Raw genomic sequence first — 21,041 nt, 5'->3', positions numbered from 1 at the left:
AAATCACTGATGACCTGTAAATAGGTCTTCTGCAGTCTTAAAATTGAAAACTTGCTTTCTGGTCTTCTTCTGAAATGGGAATTACAGTCTTTTTTTTGTAGAAGACATCAGGCTTGTAAGCAAAAACTCAGCTACAAAACTGTCTCAATCTACCTCTCTTTGACACAGAATACTCTTTTTTATTTCCTCAGGGAAAAAAAAGTTACAGGCACACATCTTCATTAAAATTCAAGAGAAGCAATAATATAAATTACTAGTTAGAATGTTCTTTCCACTACACATCTATTTAGAGGAAAAAACACTCTACAACTTTCCAATTGCTCAACTGTTTACCAGATTTTCATCCAGAGATATATTTAGTGCTGGTATTTGATAGATCCTATAATTACCTGTGCTGTATTTGCTGCTTGTCTGCTTTGAAGTTTTAATTGCAAGCAATGATACTTGGGGAAACTTTGGAAGTGCAGAATATAGAACACTACTCTTAGCCCCATCCTTGCACACTCAGAACATCCATTGATTTTAAGAGGAATTTAGCCAAGTCAGGAATACAGGAATAGCTCCTATACCCTCTACATAGACAGAGTTAAATAATACAATTGGAGAAACAAATAATTGCAAAAAGAAACATGCAAAGAAAAAACCTCAAACCAGTATGTTTTCAATAGACTCAGTAAAAAGTGGAGACACCGAGCTGGAAAAATGACAGAAGAAATGGTAGAAAGCCTTAATGCTTGGCTTAGGAATGGAGCATTCTAGATAAAGACAAGAAAAGCAAGCAAATACAAAGTTTAATAAGGACATTAATGAGAGCTTTCATCTCCATTCTTCATTTCCTGACAGCTGGGACACACACACACCTTGGGTTACACAAAGTGCTTTGCTGCTGCTACAGCTCAACTGGTTTTGTGACTGGAGCAGTCACAAAAATTAATGCAGTGTTACTGACTGACAGATTTTGTGCTTCTTATGATAATGGACCCTGGGCAGGTCTTAAAGGAATTGTGCCAAAGGAAATTATAAGATTAACACTAAATAAAGTTCCTTTTGGGCCTGGACTGCAAGAACTGGTCACTACATATTTCCCTTGTCAATGAACATCAGTGCTTAAGAACTGTCACAGAAGAGGGCTCTGGCAATAAAAAGAGGTGAACTAAGGAGTACCTGAACAAACACTGCACAATACTTGACTCTGCTCATACACAGAGGATGTGGCTCTGGAAGGCAAAGATTTGTGTTTCTTTACCTTCCACAACAACAGGGCCTCTGTTTACATTCAAAGCACCAGGGCTTATGTGCAGTCTGGGCTGCCCTGTCATTACCACACATCCCAGCCTCACCCTCCCTCAGCAAATAACCTGTTTTTCACATCACATCACATCACTCAAGATACACTTGTCAGCCAGAAGAGTAAGACAAGAGCTATACATTAGGTTAGCAGCTTGCCGTTTTCTCGGGAAAAACATCACCTCTGCTCCTACCATGGCAGAAGAGCTGACTGCTCCCTGCCCGGGAGTGTCACCAGCCCTTTGGTGGCAGGAACCACTTCAACATTTCAGGTCCCTAAAAAATCACAGAATCAATTAGGTTGGAAAAGACCTCTGAGATCATCGAGTCCAACCTGTGACCAATCCTTACCTTGTCAACCAGACCAGAGCACTGAGTGCCATGTCCAGTTGTTCTTGAACACCTCAGGGATGGTGACCCCCACCACCTCCATGGGCAGCCCCTTCCAAGGTTTAACAACCCTTTCTGGGAAGAAATTCTTCTTGATGTCCAATCTGAACCTCCTCTGGCACAACTTGAGGTCATTTTCTCTTGTCCTGACACTTGTTACTTGGGAGAAAGACTGGCTTCACCTGGCTTCAAACTGCTTTCAGGGAGTTGCAAAAGTGAGAAGGTCTCAGCTGAGCCTCCTCTTCTTCAGGCTGAGCCCCCCTCAGCTCCCTCAGCCACTCCTCATAGGACTTTTTCTCTAGAACAGCAAACAAGACAAAGCATAGCACGCGGGAACTCTGAAAGCTCCGGACATTTTCCTAAGGGCTCTTGGGACCCAGTTTGAGGGGAGAGCTTGGACTGGATAAGCTCCAGCAGTCCCTTCCAACCTCACCCATTTTGTGAAGGAGCTTTAAGGTCTGGAACCTCTGAACTGCCAGGACTCAGGGCCACTCTCAGCCAGGAGGTTGTTGCCCACAAAATGGGATTGTTAACTGGTGTGCAACAAGGCCATAATTGCACACTCGAGGTACTTTTTATTTCAGACCTACTCAAGCACCAGTGCTCAGAACTCAAGGCAGACCACCGGACTTTTCCCACGATTATTTACACACAGGAATTCAGAGTTAGTAACTTTCCAAGCACAGCCCCTCTATTATGATTGATTGATTACTAATTGATGAATGATTCCTAATTTCCATAAAAGTTACATAGCCCCAGCTGACTTCTACACATGTTCAGGGGATGGCTCTTCACCTGGACAGGGTCTTTTTGAGCCGTAGACATGATTTTTATTATTATAATGATCATAGTTCAGCTATAGGGTACACAAACTTTGAGTATTCAGCCGAGTTAGCAGTGTTCACAGATACACATAAACACCTTGATTTGCTACATCCTTAAAGCGTCTTAGTTCCCGGATGTCCTTGACTAGGGAAAGCTGGCTGCTGCCTGTTCCACTGATTTAGGCTTGAAAGCGTACAAAGATCTTACATCAAAGTACACCCTGACTTAAAATAATCCTGACATATTCCACATTTTGCAACCAGATGACACGGAAACACCGCGGTCAAAGCCAGCGTTAAGGCACTCAGGGGAACGGGCTCTGCGCCTCATGAGGGGCGCCCCTGCTCCCCGCGCTGCCACAAAATGGCGGGCGCCGCCTGAGGGAAGCAGCGGTGGCGGCGGCGGCGGGAACGGCGGCGGCCCCGCCTGAGGGAAGGGACGCGGGGTCCCGGCAGCCGCTGCAGCGGCGCCTCGCCCGTCCCGCCTCCCGTTCTCCGCCCCGGCTGCGTATCGACACCGGCTCCGCGGTCCGGCCCCTCCGCCGCCGCCTCCCGCGGTGGTGAGTAGGGGAGCCCGGTGGAGGAGGTCGTTCCCGGTCTCTAGGAGGTGCAGCTGTGAGGCGGCCAGAGCTGTCCCTCACCTCCCCGCCCGCCATTACCCGGGCGGACGCACCAGAGTGACTCGTCTCCTTCATTCCCCACCCCCGGCTCCTCACATCAGCCCATGTCACGATAATCGCGGTTCTCCCCGAGGGTGGTGGGGGTGGAGGGGAAGCAGAGGCCGCGATCGGAGCCAGAGGGTGAAAATGACAGCGGCGGGGCCCCGCGGGTGGGAGGGCCCGGGTCTTGTCCGTGCCAAGGCATTTCCATGTCTGTGAGCCAGAGGCTCCCGGCTGGCGTACACTTGGTTTCGCTGCGTTTTGTTTCTAGGCCGGGAGCAAAGTACGAGCGACGTGCTCACAGATCCTGGTTTTCCTCATGTATAGGAATGGCACCGGTAGGCAGAAGCCCGGGGTGGAAAGGTGATGACCCACAAGGGACACCTGCAGTCACGCTGGTCTGGTGGCAATAAAAGTGAAAGGAAAAAAAATAAATCAAACCTTTTTATTCTCAGTGATGCAAGATACTGATGTCTTTCACAGTCGGAAGCAGATTGATATCTTAAAACTGTAACCGGATGCAGTTGTGACTGCGACCTTTTTTTGTGCAACACAGCTGTTGGCAAACAAATACACTGTATCTGCTTGGGGAAAATGAAATTACGATGCAGTTTCCTGTTTGGGTGGGCTTCTTAATACCAGTCTGCTATTCTTTTTTTCCTTTGTTTCAGGGTAACCAACCAAAGAAGTTATGAGTATCATCTGTGGTCTGAAGCTGCCAGGCAGGAACTGTGTTTTCTCTCATTTGGCTTCTTTGTGCAAGCAGGGGAAGTACAAGAATCTCTCTAGGTCTTACACAGGATGGTGCCAAACTCAGGTCGACAGAACTGGATGCCAAAGGTTGGATTTGAGTGGAAATGCTAGGAACTGTTTTTTGACTGGAAACCCTGACTCCTATAGAAACTTCGCTGGTAAAGGACTGAGATGTCTTTTGGATGTCCCAAATGCAGAAGTGTACAGGAATGCACACCATAGTTCAGGAAGGTTTTGCTCTCAGTCTTCTCAGCCTCTGGGGAAGACAATCCCATCCCTCCAGATCAGTTCTGTAGGGCAACTTCCACATCACTTTCCTGCTTGGAACATTCAGATCATCAGGTCTTTTCACACATCACCATCACTTCAGGCTGCACCAGTTCCTCTTTTCTGGATTATTGTGAAGCCAGCTCAGAAGTTATTTGCCATCATTCTTGGCAGGTAAAATACTGTGTTACTTTCCTCTCAGTGCAAGACCCATCAAGCAAAGTGTGAGTGGGGGGAGGATGGCAGGTGTGTTTGTAGTGTTGTTTGGCTGACAGTTTGCTCAACAAGAGGTGTTTTTTTCCATTATCAGAGGTGTTAGATGTATCTTTTGCTCTTTTCTTTCTCATTTACATGTGGTAGAGGGAGATGAACCAAGACACTAAGGGGCATTCCTTCTTCTCCTGTGGGAGCGAAGAAGTGGAGTGGAGTGGAAGCCAATTACAGGATAACCTCCCATAAGCTCCTACATGAGATGAGACTGTAATAGAGCATAGAGCAAGGACAGACAGTAACAAATTCCTTTTTAACTATGTCCTAAGTTAACGCTGTTTGTATCTTACAGGAGCATAAGAAAATGGTGGAAGGCACTTCCTCCTGATAAACGGGAGCTCTTTAAAGAAAGTGCAAGAAAAAACAAATGGAAGATCCTGCTGGGTGTCAGCAGCTTAGGAGTTGTATTTGTCATGTTTTATTTTACCCACTTGGAGGAGACACCCATCACTGGGCGCACTCGACTCATGGTGTTTGGCAAAGAGCATTTTAAGGAGCTGTCAGAGATGGAATATGATATGGTAAGATTTTAGACAAAAAATTGAAAGTACTCAAAAACTGTTGCTTTTGAGATAGTCTTATTAATGAGATGGGCAAACAAGCCTTGTAGTGTCCTTGATGAGTTTTGAACTTCATGCCCAGAACCCTGCAGAGCCGCCCCCATCTGTTACGCCTTTCTCTTGTCCCCATCCTTTTTAAGAATTCCCTTTCCATTTGGGGCACATAAAAATTAAAAAGCACATGACTTGCATGGAGCAAATATTCCTAACTGTTTCTTGTCCATTGAACTAGTCCCTGTAATTTTGAGTTCTGTGACTTCCTGTTGTAAAGTGAAACTTGATAAACCATATCCAAGTGTATCCATTCCCTGTCTGTCAGAGACACGAGATAAGAACAGAAAAGGTACAAGGATATTTTCAAATTACATGTTTTGTATAAATTTGTCCACCTTAAAAATTACAACCAATGAATTTTTTTTTTCAGTGGATGGAGCTATTTAAAAGTCAAATGTTACCTGAGACAGATGCAGGCTACCAGGTTGTGGAGACAATTGTTGGGCATTTGTCTGAAAGTAACAAGGACGTCCCCCAAGTCTCAGCTCTCAAGTGGGTTATCCACGTGGTGGATGTACCAGCTGTAAATGCTTTTGTGCTTCCAGTAAGTTGTACACCACGCAAAAAATTAATAATATTGAAACAGCACTTGATGTGTCTCCCACTTAATATTTATTCTCTTCGTTTACAGAATGGTCAAGTGTTTGTTTTTACTGGGTTGCTGGATGCAGTTTCTGATATTCATCAGCTGTCGTTTATTTTAGGACATGAAATAGCTCACGCTGTGCTGGAACATGCAGTAAGTCTTTAAAGAAAGCTGTCTAATATTCTTAAATTATTAATTCTAATTACTCTAATTATGATTTTCCCTATCATTACCAACCAAGCTTTCAGTGTGACTCTATCTAATTAATGCAAAATTGAGTTTGAAATGAGTAGTCTGCTACAGTAGATCCTTATTATTCGTGTAGCACTTAATAACTGTCAGAAGACCTGTGGTAGTCCCTGTTAACACAACGGCTGCCAGGGCTTTTTTTCACAGCTGTACAGGTGGATTATGGCTCACTTTCAAGAGTCATTTAGAACTTGGTCTGCAGATCCCTCTTTTACAGCACAGACACATAAAGAACTGGAGGTACTCAGCAACTCTGTTACTCCTGTAATTGTTAATACCTGCAGGAGTGGATACACTTCAAAAAAGTATCTTAAAATACATCATACTGTTACTATTGTAGCACACAGTTTTAGAGTGTCAAATTTTAATAATACCTGGAGCTTGGTTCTTGTATGATTTTGGGTGAGCAACAGTTCACATCACGGTTTCTTGGGCTCGGTTGAGCCAAGCAACTCTTTAAACTTCTAAAAAATATTTCTGATAATAAAAAAGAGCTTATCTTGTTTGTATGGAATCTGTGTTACCTGACTGGCAGAAAGAGAAGTATTGCATGATGCTGCTCGTAAATGCTCTGATCAATTTGTTGCGATGTCAAATAGAGCTCTGGAAAACAGAGCAATCTCTTAGATTCTGAATTTAAAGGAAAGCAGCAGGAAATAAAAGATAAATATATTACGTGTACTGTCCCCTTATCCTATTAGTGATCCTGTCTCAGTGATGTCTTATCTCTTTTCAAATTAATGTAAAGAAGGTATTTTTATAGATTTTTTCATTCACATTGAAGTGTTTCATGGCCTTTTTACTAAAGAACTTTTTTCTGCATGTTGTCACCATCCTACCTCAAGCTTTGAATCTCTCAGAGAAGCTGATAGGCAGAATGTATTTGTTCCAGCTGTATTTATGCAGCTTATGTGAATTCTGGCCTGAAAGTACCTTATATCCTAGTGGATTTTATTTTTTTTTTGGTACAAGCAGGGAAAGTTGTGCATGCCCTGTTCCTGTGGCTGCATAGGAGAAAAAAAACAATCAGTGATTTTTAAAGTGTTTCCAAATTCTGTTATATTCTGAAGAAATGTCACACAGTAAGGAATGAAAATGGGCAATTTCTGTTTGCAGGCAGAGAAAGCCAGCCTGGTTCACTTACTGGATTTTCTCTCACTCATCTTTCTCACTATGATTTGGGCCATCTGTCCTCGTGATAGTTTGGCAGTTGTTGGCCAGTGGATTCAGAGCAAGTTGCAGGAGGTAAGACTGACTGACATTTTGTATTGTCCTTCCTGAGTTCCTTGGAAAGACATTTTAAATCTTTTGCTACCCTAAATAGGTTTGGGGGAAAAGGCAAGAGGAGAAATGTAAGCAAAAATTAATATTTGAGTCTGTTATGGAACGAGATATGTTTTTATAAATCTGATTCTGCTTTAGTTGATGCTGATTTTCATTTGTCATGTTGAAGAATTTTAGGTTTCCCTAAATGACTGGATTTAATTGCACAGGCTCCAGGAACCTGCTTGCCAGTTAAGACAGATGATTGTCTTTTAGAAAGGTAACTAGCCCTTTAAAGTTGTAGATGGTAAAATGCCATGTTTTTATTTTAAATAGTTGTTAGATTGTTCCTAAACCAAATAAAATATATGGAATTTTTAAACTATATTGTTAGTGGTAAGAATGGTTTCTGAGATTAAAAAAATTGAGAATCTAACCACACTTTATATAAAGCATGCTATAGTACAAGTTACTAAAACAACCTTTTCAGCCAGAAAATACTTCAGCAAAGTGAAATTCAGAGGCTTTCTGGTCCCAGTTTCCTTCAGCAGTTTAATTTACTCTCTGGACAGTTACTGATCCATTTATTTTTTTAAAAAGTTTTTTAAATAGAAATTTGCTTAGATCATAAAACTGGAATCTGAATTAAAATGAAAGAGCTCTTTGGTTTCTTTGACTTGATGCTTTTCCTGAGTGTCCTGGGGTGATGTTACGAAGCCGCTTTATTCCTTAACCATCTGCTCAGTGCCCAAGGACGCTGTGCCTTTACGGTGGACCCGGGGACGGAGCCGCTGAACGGCTCAGCCCAAGGGCTCCAGGGGCTCGGCAGGGAGTGCACCGGGAGCGCTGTGCTGCTCTTCGGGTTTCTTTTGTGTTCTGGCTAGCTGGAAAAAGGTTCTGTTGGTTTTTCTTGTTCTTTTTGCCCTTCCCTTCCCCTTGCCTCACTGCCTCGCTTCCCTCCTCGCCGGTCCGGGGAGCCTGCGGGGGTGACCCCGGCTGGTCCGAGCCTCTGTGTCTGTTCCCTCTCTGGGAATTTGTTGTATTTTGAGGTTTGTTGGGGTTTTTTTTTATCCTGTTCTACCCTGTTTTGTTTGTGTGATAATAAACAGTTTGTTTTTTTCCACTTTCACTTGCTGTGACCCACTTGTCTTATTGGTGGAGGAAAAGGGGAGGCCCTTTCCTCCTGGAATCTGAATTAAAGTGAAAGAGCTCTTTGGTTTCTTTGACTTGATGCTTTTCCTGAGATTTCCCCGAGTTCCTCAAAAACATGAAATTAAACATAACCAATCTGTTTTGGTAGTTCTTATGCTAATGGGTAGATGTGTGGATTCTGAACATAAATTATCTCTAAAGAGCTTGGATATTTGCACAAGTAGCTAAGAAACCAATACATTGATGAATGCTAGCCAGCATTTTGAAGAGCTGAATTTGGCAAAAACAAAGTGTGAATGAATCCTGAGACTGCTCATAATTTAGACAGCAAGATTCAACTCCCTGTCAGCATCTCTTTTCCTCTCCACAGAGAATGGGTATTTTGGCATCATGGATTGGAGTTGTGCTTTAGATTGGAAAGGGAATTGGGGTTTAAGCTCCTAGTCTTGTGCAAAGGAAACATCATCTCTGGGATGCTGTCCTGGTTTAAAAGGCTGATCAAACTTCAGTAATGTCAATGTGATTAATATTTGCAAAGCTTTCATCCCATAGACAAAAGAAGCTGAATAGAAAATTCAGGTTTTTTAGTCACTCAGGAGTGCAGTGTCTGTTTCCTCCATTCAAAATTTGCCTGTTGTGCTTATGTGAAAGTGAATCGTTCTACACATTTTCTCAGGATGTTTCTCTTCCTCTTCTTCCATAGCTGTATTTTGCTTTTTAAAGCTTTAGCATCCCGTTCTGTGAGAGGGTTATTTAAGCTACGTTGTGGTACTTGCTTCTGTTTCAATATTTGTTTTTCTCTTATGTCCTTAGAGGCTTGACTTTTTGACCTGCTAACTATTGTGTATTTTTTATTATTGACTCTTAAGTGTTTCCCAGTGATTCTTTGTAGGCCTTTGGTTATGTGAGCTCCAGTTTGCCTTTTCCCCCAAACCCAATGGATTTTCTTTCCTTAATAAATTGTTAACTTTTCTTACAACACTTATTTGGGGTTGTTCTTTAAACATGTACTTCTGGACTGAAGCATATTGGCTTTGTTATAGAGCAGCAGTTATTTTATATGGGAACTAAAGCCTAGGAGTTATTCTTGGAATAACACGAAACATGATTCTGAGTTTTACTCACGTCCCACACACCAGTATGCATGGATGCAGTACTTCATACTCCTTTCTTGTCCACCTCACACCATAAGATTTGTCTTTCAGGTGAAAACTGGTGATTTTGGGTAGTCAACATATACGTGGAACTCACTTTTCTTTAGCATACGCAGTCTCTGGTAATTGATTTGGAAAATCAGATCCGTCTTCTTTTTTCATGACTAATTTCTGACAATGATTTTAGTCAGTGTTTGAAGTTCTAATTTTTCATTTTAGCACATTCACAAAAGATTTTTGTAAACCGTTTCATTTTTCAGTAGCAGATGAATACCACTGTATGTTAAATGCCTCAGGACTCTTGTATGTTACCAGTTTCATTTCCATGTCTAAAAAATGTTTAATAATTAATCAAATTGTTTATCTGGCTAACTGAGAAATGGTGCTTCAGGAATATATGACAGACTAATATCCAGGAGTTTCTTTGCTGCTTAGTGAATATATGTACACCAACAGACCTGGAACACTTTTCAAGGCAATAAAAATATGTATTCCACTTCAAGGAATTACTTTATCATCAGAGGTTTAAAAAACGTATTTATAATTGCAATGTTTAAGGTCTGTATGGAAACTAAGAATTTTGAAAGTGACCTCATCTCTGCTTACTTTTAAATAAACCAGCATGTTTGGCTTTAAAAAACTGTTAGAGGATCAGTTTTGGTTGGCTTCTATTTTTGCCCTAGTAAAAAAAAACTTAACACTACTTCTTTGGAAAGAAGCAAAAAGTTACAGTTATCTTTCTAATAATCTTTATATATTCAAGGGATTGTACCACTTCTTTGGTGCTCTTCATTTCAAACTCTTTTGTGGTTTGTTGTTTGGTTTTTGGTGTTTTTTTTCCCTGAAACTTTTAAGGAGGACATATTTCTATAGCCAGATAAAGAGCTGATAAAACCTTTTTGAGCTGATAAACCTTTCTCTCTTCTCTAACCTTGCACATTGCCGTTCTTCAGTTCATATTTCCTAATGGATGACTAAACCAGGATGTTGTGACAGGTTCCTTATCTCTACAGGAGCAGGCTGTTTAAACAAGTCCTGATTTGCATTTACTGTAACATGACAGACTAGGGCAAGGCTGCCCAAATGTACATGAATTACATTTGAGAAAACCACCGCTGTCTCTTAGTGTGTGTTAATGCTCTAAAAAATGGGAGAGGAGTTTGGTTTAGCTTTATGTCTTCTGGTTTGATTTCTGAAGGGCAATTTGCAGCTTGTATTAGGGATAATCATGGCAAAGGAGTAATTTCTGCATGAAAATACTTATGGCTACATTCCTTATCGTGGGCAGTTTGCCATATGAAATAGATGATACCAGGCTTAAAGGCATCATAAAAGTTTAGGGAACCAATGGAATTTTTTACATACAGTTGCTGCAACAAAAATCTTGATGTCAATAAAAGAGTGATGTGTAAAAATTCTGAGGTAAAGTTGATATTGAGCTTTCAGTTGCTGCAAAATGAGATTGGCTGCTGAGAAGGTCTGTGAAAATATGTCTAATTTGAATTAATGTCAACTGAATACAGGATCAATGAGTTACATATAATGGAATTAAAGATTACATTAAGAAAATTAATACTGATCACTTGCAATGTGAGCATGATAGATAAACCCCACTACTTATGAGAAGGTTAAAAGACAGCTACAAGTCTCTGTATTTGTACACATTCCAAACCAAGAAACAGAGCTTTGATGTGTTTCTTTGCAGTTCATGTTTGATAGACCCTACAGCAGAACCCTGGAGGCTGAAGCTGATAAAGTGGGACTTCAGTTTGCAGCAAAGGTAACTACAGCTGATGGGTTTTATTAGCAATAAAAATAAAACTAGCAAAACAATAAGTACCAGACTTTTTTCAGCTTCTGTTACAATCAGAGGGAGTTTCATACTTCATATGGAGGTAAACTGTAAATTTTTGAAGATATGTAGATTTATGAAGTGGTGGGAAATAAAATAGCTTTTAGGGAAAGACAGAGTCATTCTGGCTGATTGTGTGTAATAACATTGAAGTGTGTAAAGTGCATTACCTGCACAGTCTACTGTTTGTGTAGTTTATTGCTATTAGAAGAAACCCCAATGTATTTATAAAAAGGAGAATGCTAAATAGTGATCTTCTGTAAGTAGGATTTAATTACAGCAAAGATTTAAGCTAAATACAGCCATAACAACAATGCAGCATAAAGCAAGACAAAAATTGAATCAGAAGCTACTCAGCATTTTTTTCATCATTTATTTTTTTAGTTCCTTTCTTTTTTCCCCCTCAGGAATTTAATTGTATATTGAGGAAATTGAACTGACTCTGATTCCTGGTTAAGTGCAGTAGACCCAGTTGTCAGATACCAGTGAGAGCAGCACCATCTAGTGTTAATATTTCATAAGCAAAATTTCCTTTTAATAATTATTAATGTTTCTTCAAGGAAGGGTTTTTAAAATTAATTTTCATTCTGGGATTAAAACTGCATTTGTAATATGAAATTGTCTAAAGGAATAACACAATCCTTGAAAAAAATGTAATTGCTGTGTTTGTGCTCAGTGCTTTCTAATACTGAAAAAATAGGGCTGTACCAGAAAGAAATAAGTGAAGTGACATGAGCATTTCTCTGCTTGTGCAGATAACCTTTTCATAATAATAATTTTATTAAATAAATTCAAAGGATAAGGCACCACATCTATTCCCGGGATGGGGAATGGGAAGAAGTAATTTTCTTATCTTCTGACTACTTGTCTCTTTTTTTTTTTCTTAGCAAATGAAAGTCAGTGTAAGAAATCTTACTTATTTTTCTCCTTCACTTAAATGTAAAAATAGAGAAGTCTGTGGTGATACACAAAAGCAATTCTAAAAATTACTGTTCTATGACTTTCTATGGTTAAAGATATACTTCTTGAAGAGAGTCAGAAATTCTGCAGAATTACTGTTGTAATGTGTCATGGATTCCACAGTTCACCCATGAAAGGCCATGTAATCACTTAACAGAAAAGCATTTCCAGTAAATTTTTAAGTATACATAAGTAAGAATTATTATCACCTTGTATTTTTGACTCTCAGCTTTTTCCTGTAAATTTGCCTAGATCTATGGAGATGGTCAATTTGTTCTAGTAAATATAACTTCAAATTCACAGCTGAGCTTTTTTATAAAGAAGAGCAAGTATATGCCAGAAATTGTAAACCTTTTCTTCCTCCTGAATTTTATTAATTCAGGTGTAAATTTTTTAAGATCAGTGGAGTCACACAGATGTTAAAAGGAATAGATCCAGTGTCTGTCTGCATGAGTTTTTTATTGCTTTTAGATATTTTGGAACAGCTTTTTCCTGTCAGGTAGGAGGACCATCTAAGCAGACTTCAGAAACTTAAAACTTAAGATGTCCTTTGTAATTCAATCTCCATTAGATTGTGTATTTATTACTTTAAACACACGTGGTGTTTCCATTTCCCTTCTGCTTTCAGGCTTGCGTGGATGTCAGAGCCAGCAGCGTCTTTTGGCAGCAGATGGAATTGGCAGAAGCCATCGAGGGGCAGCCCAAGCTGCCTGAGTGGCTCTCCACACACCCTTCCCATGAAAACAGAGCTGAGCACTTGGACCGCCTCATCCCAGAGGTGAGCAGGGCTCAGGGAAGGGTCTCTTCCTCTTACAACAGTTGCCAGAAGTAGGTTGATATTAATGAATTCATTAGCTGCTTTGGTATTGATTCACAATTTACTCTGATAGCACCATGCTTATCTTTACATAAATTCTCCATTGCAAAGCTTTCAACCTTAAAGGTTTTATTAAATGAGAAAAAAGTAAGATAGCACAGGTAAAATGTAATTATATTGTAAGTTGTGGTTTGGTTTTGTTTTTCTGATTTCTCATCAAAGTGGAATATTTTTGCTTTTGAGTGGCCTTTTGGTATAGATGTAACAGTGCTACAGATCTCATCCACTCCTTCTATTTTTTTGCCATTTTGGAAAGGTAGTTTTTTAGTTGGATCCCTAAATTGTCTTGACTTCTTTTGCTTTTGTAGCAAATAAAAAATAAAAGAGAGTGTTAAAGCACTTTCCTGCAACACTGTTTTTCAGCAAGCTAAACTGTTTGGAAATACTCTTTTTTAGAACCAACTAGTAATTTCTTCTTCTTTTTTTTTTTTTTTATAAAACTCTCTGTCACTTTAAGTCATTCTCGGTTTCAAACTGTAAAGACACTTGAAGATTTATTGGCAGAGGGAGCACTAAAATGTTGAGGTGTTTGCTGACTTCAAAGGAGAGAAAAAGAGTTTCATGAATCCTTTGATGAGAATGAATACAGTAAATATTCTAAATGATGGCATAAATCAAAGTCAGCATTAGGGGTAGGAGGCTGGAGAGTGGCTAGACTGGATATTTTAAATTAATATACACAAAGTCTATAGTTTGCAAAAGCAGGCTGGGAGAATGTTTTTGATGGATTTTCTAACACATTAGAGCAGCTGAATAGAAAATGAATCTTGTTGTGGAGCCTCAGTTTTGGCTAGATTGAACATAAAGGGTTCGGGATCGTTTATTTTCATACAGTTGTTGACTGCCTTATAAAGAGGTAATGAAATAAATCACTTCTTATGTTCTACCCCAGGCCTGAGCAAATAAGTTAAATAACTGAGCAACTGTGTAGAACTGTTATTTCTGTCTCATCTCTCGTAGTTTAGCAGGTGGAGCAAACCTCATCTATTTATAGCTACTCTCACTTCCAAGAGCCCTGGAGGCCAGGAAGATCTTCCAAAAGATAATTGAGGGGGAAGATGTTTTCATTTGCCTTTTACCTTAAACATTCTTTGGCGTCAAATGAGAAATCCTGGTTTTAGCAAGTTCACAAGATAAGTGAGGTTGGCACTACAAAAGTGGAATAAAGATGAAAGAAAGTGTGTAGAGGTGCTGTCAGAGGCTTCTTGTCTGAGGCATTGACTCCCCTTCTTGTGGGAGCTGCTGCCTTCAGGCTGCATTTCAGGCATGGAAAGGGAATACCAGGGTTTTATTGTTGCTCAATATCAGCCCCTTTTTGTTTCATTGTTCACATACTTTGAACGTTTTAGAAGAGGATGTTAACCATATATTAATTGCCATTAGATACTCAGAGCCCAGGGAGAGAAGCCAGATTATCAAAAAAGGCCTTTTTATCTCTAGTATCTCTCTGTGAAGAAACTGGTACTTCTTAAGACTCCGTGCCAGATCCATCATGAGCATTGGTTTCATGTGCTGCTGGTTTTGGAGCTGAAATGGTTTTCAGGACAATACAACATCACTCATTAGACCAGCTGCTATAGATGGGACAAACAGGGACAAGCTTTTGGACTTCTCAGGCCACATGAATGTTTCTCTACAGACTTCGAAGCAGGTTCACAATAAGATGCAGTCACATAAAGTGAGAATTTTTCTTCACGTAATGAAATGTCACATCTCAATGAGGTGACTGAACAGTGTCAGGAAATGTAAATTAAAGCAGGACTATCACACTTTACACACTTTAGGGGACTATACCCTTTCAAGTAATTAAAAGATTGGGAGTAAATCAAATGAGTATTTAAGATCTTGCATCTGATTTTCTGGGCAAGTTGGAAGCTACAGCCATGCTGAGCAATCAGTGAACAAGAGAGCTATAAGCAGTTACCAAGTGGTGCTGTCCTGGAAATGAAATAAAGCAAATGTAGAGGATTTACTGTGTTTTGAAAGTATTTTCCTCTCAGACAGGGAAATGTTTGGATTGTAAACCAGGAAAACAGAGTATATTCTTAAATAGGAAACTGAAATCTCTTAGAATTCCTACATGGGAGATGGAGAGATGCATTTCATTTTCAGAAAAAGAAATCTTAAAATAATTTTGTAGTAGGGGAGATGATGATCATTGTTCTGGAGAGAGAGACTCTGGGAGTGTAGTGCCAAAGAGAAGCTACAGGATCTTCTAGTTCTTCTCAATGTTTTATTTTCATGTTCTCTGACTTGCTACAGTGTCTGTTTCCTGGTGTGCTGTTCAAATGCAGCTCTGTACTCAGTGGAAGCCTCAGCTAAACTGAATAAAGCAGAAGGTTATCTCCTGAGCCTTGCCTGTGATGCAAAAATTCATCTTGATGTGACATTTGCTGTTTTAGCATCATGTTGTTGGTTCAGATTCCATTTTTGATTGACTATAATTCCTGTTCCCACTTTCTTGTGGAAATGCCAAGGTGAGATCATTTAGAGACTAATAATAAGTTGGGATATATCAACTGCACTGCTTGTCTTGTTCACTAGGTGAGTTAACTTGTCAAAAAAAGTTAATTCATTTACTTTGGCAACACCTATTCTTGTCAAATCCACATTGGCTGCTTATTATTTTTATAAATTTTTGTGTAGCTAATGCTTTTTCCTCAGTCTGCTGCCTTTTGGTATGGGAGGTACAGTTATTTTGCTTCCTTTTCAAAGGTGGGTTGGTAAATTTGCCCTTTGCTTATGGTGTGAACATTACTTCAGATAATTCTAGTACTAGAATATGTTAATTAAGCCCTATCAATGTGGAAACAAGAACAAAACCACTGACCTGCATTTCCATCCTCCCCATAAAGTTATTAAATATTTTGTCACAATTTTTCTTTTCTATGCCAACATCAGTGGAAGATTGGAAGTATTAACATCATATATAAGCTGCTTTTCTTCTCTATTCAGGAAAGTCTATCAATTCCTTTAATCATCTTTTTACTGCTACTTCATTAAGACTGTAAGGGCTTGAGACCCAGCAGGTAGCCTGGTGTCTGTGACAGTGTTAAGGATTAACACTGGGAGCTAAAAATCACTTATTCTGTATTTGTACAGAAGCTGGTAGCCTTTACAAGAAGGTGATAGGATAAGGGAGACCTCGTTAATTCTTCTGCCTTCCCTGCTCCCAAATATTGCAGGAAAGGACTATGATTGTATTGATAAGAAAAACAGCTTCACCTTTGTTACTTACAAGCAGGAGTTGGGATGTTTTATTTGGGATCTCCTGAACCAATAAGGCAGGTGGGCTGCTCTCACTGCAATGTGTAGTTGCAGCTGTCCTGAGTAGGGAGGTGACAAGTTAACATGGCTTTTCTTTCCATATCTGCAGTTTTTTCTGTGGCATGTGAGGTGATGGTGTTGAATAGCTGCCTTCTACCCCCTTGCACAGCTTTATATCTAGCAAGAACTCAGACCTCCACAGGGTAAAAATGTCCACCTGAAGTACTGGTTTTTATCTTTGCTGTTGGGACTTTAGGTGAGGGAAACCATGGAAATAGGTCAGGCACTGTATTGCCAGGAAAACCCAGAGATACAAAATTGCTAAATTAGTTTAAAAGAGGATTATGTTGCCTTTTCCAGGATACAGCCTAAATCTTTATATTCCCATTTGCCTTGAATAACACTGCTTGACACTAATGCAGTCTTGCAGCAGCTTATGTTCTAGAAGAGAACAAAAGAAAAGTCTTGGTTTGTCATAAATGTCAGTTTAGAAATTAACAGGTCACTGAGGCAGAAGAGTGTTCAGCAGTACAGTTACATTTGGTGACTACATGGACGATCATGCTGTAGAAAAACAAGCTGTGAAAGCTTTATTCATATTTTTTAAGACTTAGACAGGGACAATATTTGCATGCCTAATCCAGACTTTTGTATCCAGTGATTTGAATTTTACATTTCAGCAAGAAACAACTGGAGAAACTCTTGCTACATTTTTGGAGTGTGTCTTTTTCCAAAACCATTTGTTAATTTTAAATTCTATTTGTTTCTAGCCATTTACAGCAAACCCTGTCAGTTCACTGTAGTAAAGTTGGGGAAGGAATATGTTTTGGAACCTCCTTATACAAAGAAAAATCAGTTCAGAAGCTCTGCTCTTCTATTTTGAAATCTGCTGTAGTAAGATGTTTCCAGTGCCTCCTGTGGAAGAATATCAAAGTGTTTCAGAATGATGGGCAAATACTTATGCAGAGCTGTACTAGAATATTTGATTTGCTGTTTCAGACAAAGCTGGTGGATATAAAGCAGATTAGAAAAATTTCTGCTCTGTCTGTAGTGCAATGCTAGGACTGCTTTGAAAACTGTGTTATTTTCTTCCTCCTCATGAATCCATCTAGAACAAATTAATCAATGTTTGTTTTCTGCTGACAGTCCCAAGTACTGGCCAGGAGGCACCTGGCTACAACTCAGGACAGGTCTGGCCATTGCTTTTGAAGAATCCATGGTTGAGAATAAAATGGAGTAAAATGTACATTTCAACTGGTCTTCCCATGAAAGGATTAAAAACAGAGCTGGATGTAAATCTGCCTGTGGTTTATGCTGTTAGCTGAGGCCAAGACAGATAATATTGAACAAAAGTGACCATACCACGGCGACCATTGATTAATGGTAACCATCAGACTTGTTTTGGTCTTGGTGTTTCATTTTGCAGATCTCGAAAAAGTAGTTCTCAGTGATGTAGAACCCTCTAAAGTTCTACATGTAATATTTTGCTATATGATACAAAGGATCTACTTTTCTTAATTAGTTTAAACGAGTTGTAGGAGGATCATGGATACCAGTAGTTCTGTGTACAGCTGCTTGCAAAGCATCAGTTTCTTGTGTGCCAAACGCACAAGGAGCTGCCAGTTTGTGTGGTGCATTTAAGGTATGTTGAGCTCTGTGACAGTGAACACAGCTTAAGCAGCCTTTAAAACAGCTGACTTTGTACAGGTTAATATCAATTTCTCCACAGTGCCTTTGAGACATGAGTTTCATCCACTGTCATACCTTTTTTGGATTGCCAACAAGATGGGATGATCTGGGGGGAATGTGCTTGTCCTAATGAATTTTGGTTCTCTGGGAGATTCCCTGGCTCCTTTGTGCCCCTACTTTCTGATCTGTAAAATTTAAGCAATGGCACTTACTCAGTGAGCAGGACTAACTTAAAGTTTGGTCTCTTACTGCTCATCTTTTTATCCAGAGAAATTGTTACATTCAAGAGACATTATTTTCTCATAACACTTGGAAGCTGTGCATCCAAATGCTTCTTGGAGATAAGATCACTTGTATAACTGCATTTTAACTATAGTGATGAACCAGCTGGATCTCTGTGCCAAACAGTTAAAAGTCCATTACGTTATTGGAGATTTTCCCTCCTTTTTTGAGCCAGACATCTAAGTATAGTTACTTCAATAATAGAACATATCTGAGGAAGTAAATTATTCAGATCCCTTTTTTTCTTGATGCAGTCATTTTCATTTACATTTGAATGTAAATATAAATATAATAATATGAAGCTGAGATGCAGTAATAGCCTGTGGGCTGGATACACCCCCACTTAATTAAGTGGATTTCCTGCTGGGAATTTTCTTCTTTCTGAGGCATTTTGGAATATGGATTGATTCAACATTTTTCTTCAAAGTAACCTGAAAGGGCTACAGAAAGTTTCATTTACATGTGAATGTAAATTAAAAGGTACTGATGTGGACAAATACCACACAAAACATTGGAGAACTTCCTGTCTAATTATGTTGTACCTTTAGAGTATCCATCCTTGGAGATCACAGTGTGAGAAAATAATTTCACTCTTCATTTTTCCCATTGTTTTACCATATTGCTACATTTTGTAACAGGAGTTCTTGGTTTCTGTTGAGAAGTTGTTCGGTAACAATTCAGGCTCATTATTACACTAACTAATGTGCAAATGCAAACCTGACTGGAAAGCCAAAGTCACTGACTGAAAGCTTTCTTGTTTTTCCTATTTGAATGAGCTTGATTTGTTTTCCTATGTGTTCACAGGCTCTTAAAATAAGAGAGAGCTGCAATTGCCCATCTCTTTCTGGACCAGATCCTCGCCTTATTTTCAGACTTAACATGCAACGTCTCCTGGAATTGGCTGAAGGTCGAGAAGCCCCAAATTCTACAAAGCAAGATCCCTCAAAACCAAAACTGGACTTTCCTCACACTCAAAAAGTAGAAGATATGCCAGTGACTTTTGCAGTTAAACCCACAAACTGATGACATTAATTTTCACTTTTTATGGAACTGGTGGTCCCCAAAGGTCTATCTTAAAACACAAAATTGTCTTTGAACCATGAAGAAGATGTAGCCACTCAGATTCTCCATTTCTTTTATGTGATCTCTCACTCAAAGCAATAAGGAACCATGCCCACATAAGAAGAGCAGTGTGTTGGAGCAGAAAGTTTCTTATTCATTAATAGTTACTAAAATAAATCACTTCTCAGGGGAAAGATAATCTCATACAATCCAGTCACACAGTGTAATTTTCAGCTTTATCAGGCTCACCTTGATCAGAGGACAGATGAGCCAGAAGTGTCCCTAAAGCAGAGGGAAAAGTACAATTTTCATCACTTAAGTTGTCTGATTTATCTTGCCATAATTTGGGTTAGATCTACTCAGCTTCATTTGAGAAATAATGAGGAGAGCTTACTGCCTGTTCCACATACAGTGTATTTAAAAATATTAAGCTGAGAAGCGATAATAGCTATGGGCTAGTTACACCCCCACTTAATTAGGTGGATTTACTGCTGGGATTTTTCTTCTTTCTGAGGCATTTTAAAATGTGGATTGATTCAACATTTTGCTTCAAAGTAACCTGAAAGGGTTGCACAAAGTTCAGTTTAAAAAAAATGAATGAAATAATTTTCAGGGGAGTCTTCCTTCTGGAAGAAGCACTGAAAGAATCGTGGTAGCACCAGATGCTTTACATAGATGCCTCTTGTCTTTTTTTAAATTATCAGGGTGCTTCATCAGAGAGCAGTTCTCCTGCCACAACATTTGATTTGATATATCCATTTGGATAGAAATGATTGCTGATGTGGAGTATATTGCATAAGAGACAAATGAAAGGTTTCTTGACTACACAGCTTTTGCAGATGACTTTATCATGAAAGGTGATTTCTCTTCAGGAAACTGGCATCTAATGCTGAGCATCCCTCCCTTACTCCCTCCCTTTCCTCCCCTTGAAGCCACACTTCTTATACCCTGGAGACAAATATGGACAATGCAGGTAAAGCTCTGCCTTTCGGGATGGGTGACCCACTATACCCAGCGTGTTAATCTCTCTTTGCACATGTTTGAATTGTCCTTGCTTTGCAGTTGATGGAATAATGAAATGTTGATCTTGCAGGAAGATGCAGAAAGAGGTGGCAGTGAATGAAAATAAAAAAGGGAAATCCTGTTCCTTCATCTGTTAAGATGTATTTGCTTTTTGTTACTCATTTGGATCAAAACAAAAATCCCATTCATAAATGGTAGTGCCTTACAGGAAGAAAACATTCAAAATATTTTACAGTGCATCCTATTGTGAAACATTCTTTTTCTGCATGGAGAAGGGTAGACTTAATCATATTTCTTCAATTAAATCAGAATGCAAGTTTTTAAAAAGGAAAAAATAACCTATTCAGTGCTGTCAGTGAATTTAGTTGGAAAAACGGATTGTGAAACAAGTAATGCTTTCACTGACTTCAGTCGACGAAGCCAGGTCCTTTGAGAAACACCAGCAACTCCCGTATCTCTATTCAGTGATAAGTTGATGTCTGTGTAATGTTGATGATTCTAGGTCTGATTATATAGGTCTAGATTGGCTGCATATTGCTTACAAGCTGTTTTTTAAATCTC

General features: G+C 39.5%; 1 protein-coding gene across 3 annotated transcripts; it reads left to right on the top strand.

Moving 5' to 3' along the window:
* The first annotated feature begins 2,828 nt into the window (after positions 1-2,828).
* OMA1 (OMA1 zinc metallopeptidase) lies at positions 2,829-20,619 on the top strand. Of its 3 annotated transcripts, none has more exons than XM_082286731.1 (9): positions 2,829-3,061; positions 3,832-4,354; positions 4,743-4,971; positions 5,435-5,608; positions 5,696-5,803; positions 7,016-7,144; positions 11,174-11,248; positions 12,909-13,058; positions 19,200-20,619. In XM_082286731.1, exons 2-9 carry the CDS (start codon positions 3,852-3,854, stop codon positions 19,416-19,418), a joined length of 1,587 nt encoding a protein of 528 aa, XP_082142857.1. In that variant the 5' UTR covers positions 2,829-3,061; positions 3,832-3,851; the 3' UTR covers positions 19,419-20,619. The 3 variants fall into 3 exon arrangements, with proteins under 3 accessions (XP_082142857.1, XP_082142859.1, XP_082142858.1); XM_082286733.1 differs by lacking the exon at positions 2,829-3,061 and adding an exon at positions 3,401-3,498; XM_082286732.1 differs by lacking the exon at positions 2,829-3,061 and adding an exon at positions 3,419-3,523.
* Positions 20,620-21,041: the final 422 nt, after the last annotated feature.

Source organism: Coloeus monedula (genome assembly GCF_965178545.1).
Source record: "Coloeus monedula genome assembly, chromosome: 9".
In the NCBI taxonomy this organism is placed as follows: domain Eukaryota; kingdom Metazoa; phylum Chordata; class Aves; order Passeriformes; family Corvidae; genus Coloeus; species Coloeus monedula.
The sequence above is the reverse complement of the archived record's forward strand: the minus strand, read 5'-3'. Positions and strand labels throughout refer to the sequence as shown.

Coding starts and splice junctions, on each gene's coding strand:
- OMA1 (XM_082286731.1), top strand. CDS start 3,852: ATGAGTATCATCTGTGGTCTGAAGCTGCCAGGCAGGAACTGTGTTTTC. Junction 4,355..4,742: donor TTTGCCATCATTCTTGGCAG/GTAAAATACTGT, acceptor TGTATCTTACAG/GAGCATAAGAAAATGGTGGA. Junction 4,972..5,434: donor CAGAGATGGAATATGATATG/GTAAGATTTTAG, acceptor TTTTTTTTTCAG/TGGATGGAGCTATTTAAAAG.